The sequence below is a fragment of the Prinia subflava genome, chromosome 2 (assembly GCF_021018805.1).
Source record: "Prinia subflava isolate CZ2003 ecotype Zambia chromosome 2, Cam_Psub_1.2, whole genome shotgun sequence".
In the NCBI taxonomy this organism is placed as follows: domain Eukaryota; kingdom Metazoa; phylum Chordata; class Aves; order Passeriformes; family Cisticolidae; genus Prinia; species Prinia subflava.
In genome coordinates this window covers 5,319,174-5,334,713 of record NC_086248.1, presented here as the reverse complement: position 1 = coordinate 5,334,713, position 15,540 = coordinate 5,319,174, and the positions used below count along the sequence as shown (strand labels likewise).

The following is a 15,540-nucleotide window of genomic DNA, read 5'->3' as shown; positions in this document are numbered from 1 at the left end:
AAACAGGGTCAGGGCACATTCTCTGGCTCTACATCCAGTCAGGATGGTCTGGCCACAGAAGTAATGTTAAATCCTGACTCCATAATGACTCTGAGCTGCCCACAGGAGCAGGTTCGGGACTGATCATTTCCAAACCACAGTTGGGACCTGTTTGCGACCATGCTGGCCAACCCCACTCAAAACCAGCCTTGCTGACAGCTTAACAGTACTGGTATTTAACAGTCCAGACCTACCACTGTGTAATTTATTGGTGAAGATACCACTTTCTGGCCATTTTAGTTCAGAGGGATGGATCTGCAGACTTATTTTGTTTAGAGCCTGATCCCAGCAGCTCCCTCATCTCAGCATGCCCCTACCCAATGACAGGGTATTGGGTAATATATAAAGGTAAATATAAGGACAGCAAAGTCCACCCTGCACCCTGTGGGGACTCCAGCTAGTGGGACAGCAATGTCTGGGCATGGTGGCACATCCTCAACTGACAAATACCTAGGAAGGGTCCAGCCCAGGCCTGGAAAAGTCAGGTTTGGTAGTGTGTCCTGCTAATTAGATTCACTTTTAGTTTTCTCATTTGTCACATGGAATCTGTCAAACACAGACAGGATCTTTCACAGTCAGTGTTGAACGTGTTTGTGGTACACCTGCAGGACAGGTCCTCCACCACCTGAAGATCTTGATCCTGCAAGTTTCTCTCTTCGTGGTGAAGCAAAAAGCAAAAGATTTGTGTTTAGGCAGAAGGGTGAGTAGGAAAAGTGTAAGGGGAGAAAAAGTCCCCTCACCTTCCCCTTCTCAGGATTCTCAACAACATTAAAATCAGGCTCAAACCCTGCAACAGCAGAGAAGGTTGAGGTCAGCATGAGGTAGGGTTAAACCAGGACTAGAGTGTAATTAGGCTGTGATATGGATATGTTTATGGGACAGTTAAACTGTCTCTTAAATCACCTCAGCAAAGGCAGACTATCAGATCATACATGCCTGTACTTGAACTACTCACCTAGGCTGGCTTCAGAGACAAACAGGCTCTTCCCAGGCACTGCCAAGGAAGAGATCCCCTGCAGACTGGTCAAGTCCTGAAAATGCCAGTTTGTCCCCACTGACTCAAAAGGGAGTTGAGGGTGAGTGTCTCAGGAATGCCCTGGGGAGACATACCCATCTAAACCCACCCGTCCTTCACCTGCCTGGGAGCAGCCCTCTTCTGACTGCAGGAACAACCCGACCTGTGCTCCCTGCTCTGAACCTTCCATGTGGGGAGGACTTGCTGGATCAGAGTGTTATGTAAAATGGCTGTGATGTGTATATTTATATGAATCATATACATTAATTACATAATAGTCACCCATGCTCCCCATCCCACATGCACTTTGGTTATGCATAGGACACAAATACTGAGTGCATTCACTATGAATCATGCAATAAGACTATAGCCCTCAGGCAAACTCTCTAAAATGACCCTTTTCTTATATTCCCATGGCTTCCACTACAATATTATTTAATTAAGAATATTAATCTGCTGGGCCACCAGCTTTCACTGTCTTCTTGGGAAGTCTGAGCAGATAGACATTTTAATAAAATATGGGGAATCCTGCTCTTTTTATGATTGGAACATTAAAGTAAGGCAATTTCATGGCATAATGAACTTGTTTCTTTATTTGTTCTTGATATAAATGTGAAACTTCTGGACCAGAAAGATCATTGATTCAAAAGTTGCACGAGTGATGCCAGATAATCTTTTTTTTTTTTACCCTTTGCTTTTCAGCTCATGCTGATGAATACTGCCCAAATACCTGGGATATATCATTCACTAGTTGTAGAGCAGTGCAAACAGAGCACTGACCCCCATGTGGAGAAGAGGAACACTTGGAGTTTTGCAGCCATGGGGACATATGTGCACGTGCCTGCAGCACGCATGCAAACCTGCCAGTAGTGCAAAGAAATCACCCAAGACACTGACACAACCAGTTCAGCTGCATTGCAGCAGCTGCCTGAGGAACTCCTTGGGGTTGCTGCCCTTTTCTGCTCTCATGGGTTAGGAACTGCATGCACTGCTAAGGCAGTGTCCCACCACGTCCTGTCCTGCAGCCCCAAACCTCTCCTGATGCTTAGCCTACTCTGGGGTTGAAACACAGGCAACCACATCACCAAGAATCATGGAATCATTGAGGTTGGAAAACACCATTACGTCCAACCCAGCAGCACCCTGTTCAACATTAAACCATGTCCCTAAGGGCCACATCCATGTGCCTTTTGAACACTTCCAGGGATGGTGACTCTATCACTGCCTTGAACAACCTGTTCCAATGCCCAACCACCATTTCAGTGAGGAATTTTTTCTAATTATCCAATCTAAACCTCCTCTGGTGCAACTTGAGGCCATTTCCTCTCATCCTGTCACTTGTTACTTGGTAGCAGAACTAAATCCCCGCCTGTCTGCACTCTACTGTCAGGGAGCTGTAGAGAGTGAGAAGATCCCCCCTGAGCTTCCTTTTCTCCAGGCTGAGCCCTCCCCGCTCCCTCAGCTGCTCCTCCTCAGACCTGTGTTCCAGACCCTTCCCCAGTTCCATTCCCTTCTCTGGACATGCTCCAGCCCCTCAATGTCCTTCTTGTCATGAGGGTCTCAGAACAGAGCACAGGATTCAAGGTGTGGCCTGCCCAGTGCCCAGCACAAGGGGATTGTCGCTGTCCTGACCCTGCTGCCACACTACTGTTGATACAGGCCTGGTGCCTTTGGCCTTCTTGGCCACCTGGGCATACTGCGGGCTCATAAATCCATCCCAGGACGGGGAAGAGAACCACCACTTCGGCCATAGGATGAGTGTGGTTTTGGTCAAAGGAAAATGATTAAAAGTAGCTCTTGAGGGCTACCACTGACAATAAAACCAGGAGCCACTCCTGCTTTATTGGACGGAATATTTTCAACATCTGGGTGAGAAGCACTTTAGCAGTTGTCCAGGTAAAGCCATGGAGCCTTGTGGAAAGGCTGGGTGATGTGAAATTAGTGCAGATAGGAAGTTCTGTGCCTGTAGGTGTGACAGCCAATGCCTAAGGGGAAGGTTTTACTCATTTTTCCTCCTGCATGATGTAAAGCAACAGGCAGTAAATATGGCATTCATTAAAATGACCTTGTATACTTTTAACAGCCTCGATAATCAGATTTCTGCCACTGTATCGGAAAGCGACTTTTTTATTCAAGGCCTTATAAAACTCTAATTTCTCCCTCATGCTTTAGAGATGCCTGGAGTTTTTTAAGGATTTTACTGTTTCTTTGCAGCAATTTTCTACCCTCTTCAAAGTTCTGCTCTGTTCCTAAATATGCTTTAAGTAACTGAGTGGAGATTTACATTTCTTTGAGTGTGAGGGATAAACTGCTTGCTGTACAGGGCAACTTAAAACTTGCATTTCTCTCTCTCTTTAGATATAGGATGCTGCCCTCCCTCCCTGTGGCACTGCCAGTGAAACCCTTGAGAAGCAGGGTCAGGTTTGCAGCTGAGGCTGCAATGTGCCTCGTTGCATCCTGAGCATCCGAGTTGGTCCTTCAGGCAAGAATGCCTCTCTCCAGTTCTGAGTAGAGCATTCCTACTCTGAATTTCTATTTCTGTCAGCAAACACTGCACACAACCTCTGGCACTTGTGGAAGATCAAAGTCCCCTTTTTCACTCTTGAATCTAACTGGAAGCAAGATCCCCATGCTGGGAAAAGGTCAGGGCATTGCAGAGGCATCACTCGAGCCCTGGAAAGATGAAGGACAAGAAGCGCAAAGGCAGCTGGCCACAGAGCACGGCAGCAAAGGTCAGTCCACGGCCACACAACGTACACAGCCTTGTCTTTTAGTCTCTGCCTGTGCCCACATGCCAGGTGCTCACATCTGAATACACACAGACAAGCAAGGGCTGCAGGGCAAGCATGCGGCGTGCAGCTGCCAGGTCCCAGCCGAGCCTCTCCTGCAGGTATTGCCGCGGGCATGATTGCAAAAATAACCCACTCGACAGCACAGCCCATCAGCAGGCTCTGACTCAAAGGGCCAAACAAAGCATTTCCTCAGCATCAAGCCCATCGAGTTTTTTGACCCAAGTCAGGGCGTTGCATGGAGAGCCCGCAGGGAGCTGCTCCAAAACCCTCCAGCCCTCGGCCCACGTGGAGATCTTTGGCATCTATGTGAAGGCAGAGCACACTAGGGCTGCAGAGGGGTTTGCAGCAGTTTGTTTGAGAAACAAAGCTTCCCTCCTCCAAGATGAAAGAAATCAAGGAGTCTATGCTAATCAAATCCTCCACGCCTGCTGGCTGCAGTTCAGGGATGCAGCTCAGTGGAGTGATCAACATTTCCAGTGGTATGAGCTTGGTGCAAGGGGAAAACACAACAGCAAGAAATTCACCTGGCTGGGAATCAAACAGGTGTATGGCAGCAGCATCCAAGATTATAATAATATCTTGCAAACATGCAAAAAATAGATGTAATAAGACTGATTCTTTGGTTTTCATTAATGAATCATAAAGGCTCTCTTTACATTACACATGCTTTTTTGGCATACGCTGCTAATATTTCCACACTTGCAAGGCTGGAGTTTTAAGACTGAGCCTCCCTTCCCTAAGGTTCCTCATTTTTGGCAAGAGGTACAAGGTGACTGTGTGCCACGACAGGCTTTCTCTTAGGGGCAATCAGATTACTTAACACAGATGGTTTTATCGCCGAGACCATTAGAGGTGAATTGTGCAATATATAAATGTGCATTTGTTTGGTAAAAAAAAAGGCCTCAGTTCCTTACTACTGTCTTGTCTATGCTCTTAAATGCATTTCCTCTCTCCTGCATCATTCCAAAGCATAATTTGTTCAATCTTTACCTTTAAGTGACTCAGCTTGTTTCTGATAGGCCTCTTAAGTACATATTAACTAAGGAAACAGTCTTTCTTAAACTACTGGATTGAAATGCAGGAGAATGAACCTCAGCTTTAACTAATGAAGAAATAAAGGCATCTGTCTGTCAGGATGCCTAACAACACACACATCACAAAGGTAAAGCACCAAAAAATAGAGAGCATAGCATTTAATTTAAAACACAGAATCACAGAATGGTTTGGGTTGGAAGGGACCTTAAGATAATCGTGTTCCAACCCCCCTGCCATGTGCAGGGATACCTTCTACTAGACCAAGTTGCTCCAAGCCCCATCCAACCTGGCCTTGAACACTTCCAGGGATGGAGCGGCCACAGCTTTTCTGGGCAACCTGTGCCAGAACCTAACTACATGCAAGTAAAGATACTTTTGTAGGGAGGGGAAAAAAAAAAAAAAAAAAAGGATTTGTTCAAAGAATCAGGTTAACAATTTAAAAATAATCTGATCTGAAATGGACCTAAAATTACTTGAGAGAGACATACTCAGAGCAACATAGCAGCTCTTCCACACTGGAAAAAAAAAAGGGATTTTGAATTCTGCCTGCCATGCAGGAACCCTGGTACCACTGCTGAGGTTTGCTCTCCTTGGCAAGGTTTGTCAGAGGCCACTGAGGCAGCTGCTGCCAGTCCTGTTCCTCTCTGCATAATCGTTTTAGGCAAAACAGAGTCTTTACCTGAGAGGCGTCTGGGCACATCGGTAATGGCTGGAAGTCCCGTGCCTCGAGTGGAGGACAGGGGAGTTGTGGAGTGAATGGATGGTGAAGTCATCTGGCTCAAGTAGGATGGGTAAGACTGGTCATAGGACCATGGCGGGGATGACTGCGCCTGCCTGGGGTCTAGGGGGAAAATAAAAACAAACAAACAAACAAAAAAAAGAGATTTTTTTTTAAAAGGAAGAAAAATTTTAGGGTATCAACAGCCTAATTGAAAGAAATGGGATTACTGAACATACACACATCAGTAGTACGAGGAGTAAGAATATAATGAAATACAACTCGCTCCTCAACGCTCAGCCCTTTCAGGTCTTGGTCTGTGCTTTTCCCTCCCCAATTTCTGTGGGAAATGAACAGACCAGAGAGCAGAGTTTTAAAAGATCTGGAAGCTGTGATGCAAATTCCAGGTGTCTCTCTTCTAACATGTTATACCAAGAGTTAGCAGTCCTCAAGGAATCAGAAAGAGAAGCAGACAACAAGAATGAGCCTCAGGTCTGATCTTAGGAAGTGGACTTCATGGAACAGTAAAATCATTACATTTGGAAAAGACTTCTAAGGTCGCTGAGTCCAGCACTGCCAGGTCCACTGCTAAACCATGTCCCTCAGCGTCACAGCTACAAGTTTTCTAACACTTCCAGGGATGGTGACTCCACCACTTCCCTGGGCAGCCTGTTCCAAAGCCTAAGCGACCTTTCAGTGAAGAAAATTTTCATAAGATCCAATCTAAATCTCCCCCGGCACAACTTAAGGTCGTTTCCTTCAGAGGTGGGCAGACTCTACAGTCAGCACTTGGCACGCCTGTCAAGCTGTTATCCAGTTCAAACATCACACAATAGTGTTTCCAGTGCTGAAAATATTAGCCAAGGAGAAAAATGTTATTAATCTTATCAGCATCCGTCAAAAAAATGTCACATTTCGATGCTGGCCTAATTACTTAGAGTACCCTCAATTACAAAATATGAAACCAAATAGTTTGGGATAACTATCGAAAGCTAATGATACCTTTCAAAGTATTTGCAACAGCTCACTATGGAGGAAATGATTTTTAGGATAAACACAGTTCAATTTTTGCTGAAGCACTGTTAGATGGAGACCTAGTTTTACTCACTGATGTTTGGATTTATAAACCATTTCCTCTCAGTTAATATCTGGTGATAAAGACACCACTGAATACCTCATAAATTATGTGGGTTTTTTTCCTTGTATTGACAAAAAAAAGCACTTTCAACTCCGAAGTTTGTTTGGGGCACTGCACAATAAACAGAAAACTATCTCTGAAGCAGCTCACAGAAATTGTAGCACATTATTTTCAGGGAAGCATATGAAGTCTATTCAATTTGGAGAACCTGCTCTATCAGAACACTGTGCTAAAGCCCTGCTTTGCAGACAGCAATGTGACAGCCACATGGCATAAGCAAAGGCTCTTTTTCAGGAAATTCAACCTTTTTTTTCTTTTTTAAACTCCTTTCCCTGCTCTTCCACACAGCAAAACCTTGTAGTTTCAGCTACTTCTTGTTTATTATTTCTCTTCAGACATGATTTGTTTGAAGAAATGTCTGGAAAGCAGATACTTCCTTGAAGCAAAATAACTATATAGATATATATAAAAAACCCAACCTTCCAATTTAATTTTAAGAGGATTTTCCTGGAGTTTGTCATTTATATTAGAGCTGAGTAATATAAATGGTTAACATAAACTTCTCAGAAATCCAAAGGACACTTGATCATTAAATGTAATGAACTTCTTTGTTTTAACAATTTCAAGGCCAGAGTTGTATAGATTGGCACAGGTTCAAATCTGACTGACTGCTCATTGTTACATCTGATATTGACATATTTCTCTGCCTCGTTCTACTACAATAATTCACCATACAGTCAATGGTAAATGATCTTCAAGTGGGAACAGAAAGCCTAGGCTTGCTGAAAAAACAATCTTAAAATTAATGGTGTGTTAGGAATAAAATCTCAAATTCAAGATCCTTCAAACTCCAAGGCCTTTTCAATCTCTGCTTCTGAATCGAAAACAGGGCCCCTAAAGTTTTGGGTTTAGGTCAGCTCCGATGCTAGGAGGAAATAACCTAGCAAGTAAAGGCTGGGAAAAAAACATAGTAGAGGATGTTTTTGCATTATTTTGGTCTAAGATGGTGGAAAGCTCAGAGAAAGAGGTGCCTTTCTGGAGGCTCAAACCACTCCTGGCAGTGTAATCCTCATGGCACAAAAACTTCTTGATCATCTCTGTCACTCTCATCATTTTGAACACCCATGCTAGACTGGGTTTTACACTTAACACCCTTAATCCATCAACTGTGAATGTCTGTGGTATTTCAAATGGTATTTCAAAACAGTATCTCATACGGCACTGTCAGAAGCAGAATATGGGGCTGGATGGACCATCACTTGACCCCAAAATATATCATATATTCTTTCAACTTCTACCTCAAATACATCAGTCTTCCCAGGCAATAGGAAATAATGAAGAGGAAAATCTTCAACCAAATTGAACATTAGGTGATTCATCAGAACTCAGTGACTGAGGAGAAGGTCACAGTACCTCAGGCCAGAGGGTTACTGCAATCCCTCCACACCAAGGCATGGCTGAGGTCATGGTCAAGGCAGGGTGGAAAGTATTGCCCTGGGGCTGACTGCCTCAAGGTATCTTTGACCCGTTAGGAAACCAGTGACTACAAGTTTCACCAGATCCCAGAGCAAATGCCCTAAAGCCAACCGTTGCTGCCTGATGGCAGTCAAGGTTTGCATGGACATGAGACAAGAGAGTGGTGAAACACCGTCGCCTTGCCAAGTCAAAGGTGACCCATGAGCCCCCAGGGCAAACATCACTGCTCAGCAGCATTGCCTCATTCTCAGTGAAAAATGCCACAAGGCAGAGCCCAAAGCTGCTCCTGAAGTCCCACCTTCAGATAGTCCCTGAAGGTGGACACGCAGCTCACATGGCACCCTCTGGTTCACATGGAGATGCTCCTTGCATTGGTGCTGTAGCACTGACTTTGGCCACTGAGGCCCACCTGACCATTTCTTCTGGTCCCACACACCATCAAACCTCCTGGGGGAAGGAGGGGCACCACAGAGATGTGCCAGCTGCCACAACACCTCTTCCAGGGCAGATCCACACAGATGCTTCTGAGGCAAACAAAAACCCTAAAGAGGGTTACCTCTTCCTTGTTCTGGCCCAGGTGGGGTGGGATGACTATTTAACTATCAAGGAAGAAGCTATGAGGTGATTTGTGAGAGGTTTTCCTTGCCCTCCTACACCAGAGGCCAGCTTCCCTACTGTCTCTGGCTGGTGGGCTCCCACGTGTCTGCAGGATCCCTGCAAGCCAGGGACTTTGCACCATCACCCAAAGCACCACATGCTCTGCAGACACAGCACATCTTCCCATCACAAAAAGCCCAGAACAGATGAGAAACCTTAAAGCTCTGAGGCAGAGTGGATGTGGATTTCTCCCTAAAGGAATCCCTCCAAAACAGGGAAAAAATACTTATCATAAAAATAAAACTAACTGCCCAGGAGAAAGCCACCCGCATTCCCATATGGCAGCCATGGGGAAGGGCTAACAGAGCATTCAACAGCAGTGAAGGAGTCAGAGGGCCACTCTGAGCTGGCATTTACACTCGAAAACTTTGGAGTGATTACTAAGAGCAGTCCTCCTTTTGTAAACATTTCTGTTATGCCTGCGTGGGTGTGAGGGGAAGTGCGGCTCCCAGCGTATTCCTTCCCAGCAGGGCATTCTGTGGGTATGCTGAGGCAGCCTGGGCACAGTTCAGCTGAAACAAATCAGCGGGGCGAGGCCTAACCTGGTGTGCAAACAGCTCCATCCTGTTTGCACTTCCAGGTGAACCTCCACAAAGCAGGAAATAGTTAGTATTGCATATTGTTTTGTGTCTGGGGTTTGCTGTCACATTTATAGTCATGGGACATACACAGGGTTCTTGACCTTTGTTGTCTCTGACTGAGTGCATTAAATGGACGGTGTGATGCTTAATGGACAATAAGAGTCTTTAAAAGTTAGTCCAAGAATAGATGCACCACAAAGAACTAAAATTTATAAAGGAAAGAATGAAAAAGGCCCATCTAGTGACCTATTCTCCCACCAGTGACATTGGCTTTCCAGTATCACAACTTCTCCTAACAGAAATCGCCATAGGATCACACAACAGTTTGGTTGGAAGGAACCTTAAAGATCATCTAGCTCCAAACCCCCTGAGATGTGGAGGGACACCTTCCATGTTCTGAAGTGTCAATGGAGAGACGAAAAAACCTGCAAATATCCCTGAAGAACAAGTTTTTCCACTACTTTGGCATTGCATTGTGAAGCACACTGATTTTCTATAGGAAAAAAAAAAATCACCCTTTTTCCAAGCTGAGTTACATGACTAGAGCATGATCACAGGCTGGCAGCTCCTTGGTGTACTGTCTATAATACCCAGACATCACATGCATCACACTCTTATTTAAACCCAGCCATCAGCCCTAGCTCTGGCTGCTGCTGGTTGGATTACTGTTACTGCCAATAGTAAAAAACAAGCTGTCTGGAGCTATCTCTGGTAAACACTTAGAGCAAATATCCTCACTTCTGATCTTAACAAAGCCAAGATGACTTTCTGCATGAGTAACCCAACTATTGTTGTAACACCAATCCCCTCAGCAAAACAACAACAGCAAAACACAACATTCTTCCCTTCTCTAACCCTTTCTTAGCCATCTTTAAAATCCCAGGGCTTCATCTGAATTGCCCAGTTCAATCAACAAAATCAAATCCAATGGAGTTACACCTCAATGTATAGAAAAGTAATTGAGACCAGATTTTGGCCTGAAGAACCTCTAAATCCGTCACTCTTCCCACCCCTCCAAGAGTCATATTTTTGAAATAAAATAAAAAAAAAAAACCTCAACAAATCATGCCAGTGGGCAAAGTTTTAAAAGAAGTGTAGAGGGAAATGAAGTTAAAAGAATAATAAGAGGGATGCAAGCTTTATGAAATGGAGGTCAACAATGGCAACTTGCCAGTCAACCAGAGGATGCAATCAATTTGCAGATTCAGTTTGCAGTGTCCCTGAAATCAGTCGCTGTCTGCCAGTGCAGATGTATCCCCTCACTACGTTCCTGTTAAGCTGGCTCTGAAGACTTTAAATCTGCTTTAAAAGTGATGAGAAATGGAAGCATAAAGTGCTGAAGTGCTTGGAGAAGGGGAAGAGGAAAAGGGAAAAAATGAAGGTTTCACAGGACTTGCCTTTGAGGGCTGTTATTTCAGTGATGAAAGTCACTATTGCCTATAGATCAGCCAGTGCCACAGTGGTGATGGAGCATGAAACCTCACTTAACTCCCACTTTGCTGTCCCCACAGCCCAGCCGATGGGGTCCTCACACTGACCACATTCCTGCCATTTTACCCGTGGCTTTTCCAGGCCTACAGAAGCCAATCCTCACAGCTGCATATTAAAAAAAACAAGTTTTCCTTGTCTCATACTGGAACACTGATGCAACAGCTCAGTGTCTGAACAGGAATGTAATTGGATACATGAACAAGTTGCACGAGCCCGTTAGGGAAAGGGGAAAAAAACAAAAAAAGCAAATATACCAGAGGCCAAATGTGAATGGACAGGATTCCTGATTTACGGGCAGCAAGCAGGGTTCAAATTGGATCTGCACTGCTTCAGCAAAGGCAGCTGCTTATTGGACCATTTGTTTTTTAATCACCCTTCAATGTAGCTTTTGCTGAATCCTAGTTAAAATGCCATGTTGAATAAGGGCAACTCTGTGCCTTGTCCTGCCACAGCCCGATCCTGTGGTAGGTTAAGGACTGTGCTGTGATTTGTACAACCTGTACTCTGATACTCCAGGAAAATAAACACAACCTAGACAGAGAAAAGAAATGTCAAAGTGAACCCTAAAGTGCTGAGTTCTTTCAGACTCAGGTGTGGGTGAGCCAGGCTTTAAATAATATGTCTGTTTAATCATGCAATAGCTATGCAAGAACTCAAGTGGAAGAAAGCAAGACATTGATGTGCTTACTAGCAATAACATGGATTTTGAGTAGGAAACCAGTATTTACTGTTCTAGTTATTAGAAATTTATTATTTTCCCTAAATAATAACTGGGTAAAGAGATAATGAAACCATGGCATTTCTAAAGGAATGCTTGGTTAATTCCAATAAAGGTAATTAAAAAATCCTGTTTTTCAGACAGAAGGGTCTATTCCCCTTTTAAAATATACCCAAGGCAGTGCTTATGTTAAGAAGCCAGTAGCATTCTGAGTATTCCACTACAACAAGGAAACTGGTGTTGAAGGACAGCCCCAGCACCTCACTCCCTACCACCACACCGAGCAGAGGGATGTCCAACAATTTCCCACTCAACACCCGATCAAAGGGTGCCTGGTCCATGGCATCACCTTTATCTCTCCTTGACATGATTTGTGTAGCAAAGAATGCCCATTCATCCCACAAGAAGGATCCCAGAACAGGGACTGCCTGCAAAAAAGCATCCCAACACTTTGGTGGAACATCAGAGCACGTTGAGCTTTACAGATTCTAGTCAAGGTCCCAAAGAGCACCCAAAAGCCTGGTGGAAAGCCAGTGCAGTTCCCAGAGCTTGCACCTTTGTAACATGCTCACACCAATCACCTAATTAAATGGGATGGCCACCTGAGAGCAAATGGAGAGCTGGCTGTTGGACTTTTCTAAACTGAGGAGGAGGACAGGGTGGGAAACAACATTAGAAATACTGTATCAGAGCATGTATTCACAACAGAGTCCTCACCCTTTTGGGGGAAATGAGAGCAATTTGGAATTATAATGTATGCTATAACCTTGAATTTATCCAACACTAAAAGCACATAATCCACAAGGGAAATACAGCCTGCATCCCTCAGCTCAGCTTACTTCCCTCTGCTCTACCAGCACCATATCTTCCCTCTCTTGATGAAGTCTCAGCTGGTGCTTTGAGCTGCTGCCTTTTGCAGAGAAATTTGCAGAGAAGGCAGGGAATGCCACACAGCTTTGTTTCCAGTCAGGCTTATTGAAGGATCATCTGAAGTTTTCATCTCCCAGATCTGCAAATGCTGCTGCCGCCTCATAACGAGGCAGAGAAGTAGTCTATTAATCAAAGCCAGCAGAACATTTTCTACAGGAGGCATTTATGTGAAGGAGAGCAGCATATGAGGTTACACTTAGTTAGGAAGAAAATTACAAGGGGATCTCAGTTCTTGCGCTTCAGGGCATAAGCTGATCACCAGATGGGGTCAGGAAGAATTTCACCCTCTTTCGTTCCTAGATATAGTGTTGCACAATAGGTAAACTATGGAGGCACAAGGAAGAAGGAAAAAAACTGCTTATAGCCTGGATTTCCCCCCTGCTTTCTCGGGAACTATGTCTACAAACAATGCTAGAGAGAAGACTTGTTTAGAAAAAAATATTGTGTTTTAGTTCGGCAGTTCTTTCCCAGAAAATTATATGCACAAGAGCCCTGACTTCATATGATGCCAAAAAAACCTGCTCTGGGAAGCTGAGGGGCAGCAGGTACCAAGTAATGGGCATAATCAACATATTTAATGTATTATAAACATTTTACACTAGTTAAAGTTGGACTTCTAGATCTGGGAGAATTTTGCCACAACTCATGGGAACAATTTTTCGTTGCGATTCCTTGAGTGCTTTGGGTTCAAATTAACTCATTTACTTCTCTTTCTCACTGCAAATTAATAAACCAGTTGAACTTAAAAAAAGAAGGAAAAGAAAGAAGAAGAAAGCCACAACACTTTGTTAAAACCGCTGAGTTTCAGCTGGTATCATGTCAAAACCACTTGAAACATGAAACTAGAAATCTTCCTAGGTTGACTCAAAGACTATGTCTATACTAGGAGTGCTTTACCAGGAAGGGAATACTGGTGTATAATGCTGGCAAAGGACCCTGCTGTGGATGCAGCTGTAGCAGAAGTGAGTATTAAATCTGTCCAGGGCATTGAGCCAAGAGCTTTGTTGACAGACTTGCATCTAGGTGAAGGTCTCCGACATTTTTAACAACTGGTCAGGGGTAAAACCTCTTTACATCCTGAACAGACACAAACATGTCAGCACAAATTTAGAATCTAGAAATGCCCAAAGTTAGACAGAAGTTTTTTGGAAACTCTTTTGAAAAATGTAACCATCTCTGACTTTAGAAAAAACAACAATGGTTTATTTTATAGGTTTCACAGTTTTGCTGCAAACTTCTGGCCTAGCTGCAGTTGAACATCTTATTTCAGCCTTCTAATCTGTGATACATGGTGGATGCTTTATGATTTCTCTCAGCGTGCAATCATAAATGTTGCATATAACCTTCACAAGCAACCTTTGGAGATTTCTCCGTAACTCAGTTCACTTATTGTAAGTGTGGTCAGCACTGGTGGTGGAAGGAAACCACCATGTGAGAAGATTGTATTATTATTCTGATAAAAAGACCATTAAGTGCTGGCTGCTTCCCTTAACACGAGTGCAAAATAACAAGGCTGAATACAAATGTTCATTCTATTGTACACTAAAGGTACTATTGCAACACGGAGAAGGCAGAGCAATGTGGCAGTTAGAATTTCACCAGATCCCTACTCAGATGACCTGGATTGACTATTTTAGATTTATGGCAAAAAGATATTAAAAAAAAAAAATAAAAAAGAAGAAGAAAATACATTTTCAGCTTCAAGCACTATAGAAAAATCCACTTCCCACCTAGCTTTGCTCGGAGAACATCCCCCAACTCTGTAACAGCCTCTTTGACTGCAGCTGAGACACAAATATCCATTATCAATTGCTACCAATGCCTGTGCAAGTCAAACCTATGGTTCTGTCTCTTACCTGTAATCTGACTCTGTCCTTGTGGATTAAAAGGACTTGGTGCAGAGTTCAGAGAGGGCCGTGGGCTCTGGGTCGGGACCCCTACTCTCATACTGGGATGAGGAATGCGCCCTAAATCACTGAGGCGTTCAGAGAACAAACTAGGTTTAGAGTCATCAAGCTTCTGTCTGTGCCCTGGAAACAGCAAATCATAAAATAAAAGTGTTAATAACAAGATTTAGTAATTTAACACAACCCCCCAAAAAACCCAAAATGGTCTCTAAGGACCTGTTGTTAGATTTAATGGATTTACAGGTATCTCAGGTGTTTCTATTGGTACCCCCAATAACAGAAACATTGTGAGGGGGTTTTGTTTTGGACATGGTTGTGCTGGTGAAAGCCTTATCAAGCACAGCTGTGCCCATACACATGTAACATACTACAATTTGGATCAAAATAAGCACTTATCAGGACACTCACACAAGGACTTTTTTGTCTTTTTTTTTCTGTTGCTGCTTTAACTACCCAAGGTAGTTAAAGAGGCAAACTTTCCCTTCCAAAAGCAAGCCTCATATGTACATACAACTTATCAACTGGGACAATTATTCCATGCCTGGTTTATATGTTGTGGATTTTTTGCTAAGAGAATGAAAAGCTCTTCTTCTCCCTTTTTTTTTCTTTTTTTTTTTTTTTTTTTTTTTTTTTTAACTCTGTAGTAGTTAGTCATTAGCTTTCATTCCTCTAGGAGATTTTCCACAAAGTAATTAGTCCCTGTCAGTTGAGAAGAGCAGTATCCAAGGAAAACTTCCAAGGCTGCTGGCCAGGACTGGGCCCTACACACCCTTGCATGGTCAGCCTTCCTCAGTGCTCCTACTGCACTCACCCAAAACAGGCCAGCTGCCCCTGGATATATTTGGAACACTCATTTAGGGGTGTTTCACTGTCAAAATATGAAAGGGGGAAATGGCAAAAGCACTGGGATGTCCCCAATGGTCCTGCTCATGACGTCATTGAGATATTTCAAGAGCAAGGGCTTTGTTTCTCTAATAGTTGTAGTTTTGCTGCTAGGTTTAATTTCTTTCCAAAGGATGCTCCTTGTCCAATGCTGCCTTTGA

At 43.7% G+C, this 15,540-nt stretch overlaps 1 protein-coding gene across 4 annotated transcripts in view; it reads right to left on the bottom strand.

Moving 5' to 3' along the window:
- Nucleotides 1-15,540, bottom strand: part of RUNX2 (RUNX family transcription factor 2) — a 156,156-nt gene that overhangs the window by 87,003 nt on the left and 53,613 nt on the right. For 2 of the 4 annotated variants that reach the window (XM_063423624.1, XM_063423640.1), the window contains exons 4-5: nucleotides 14,447-14,620; nucleotides 5,561-5,722 (exon numbers count right to left, since the gene is read on the bottom strand). In XM_063423624.1, coding sequence (XP_063279694.1) covers nucleotides 5,561-5,722; nucleotides 14,447-14,620 — 336 coding nt within the window. The remainder of the gene's footprint in view (nucleotides 1-5,560; nucleotides 5,723-14,446; nucleotides 14,621-15,540) is intronic. The other 2 variants (XM_063423633.1, XM_063423646.1) reach the window with 1 other exon arrangement.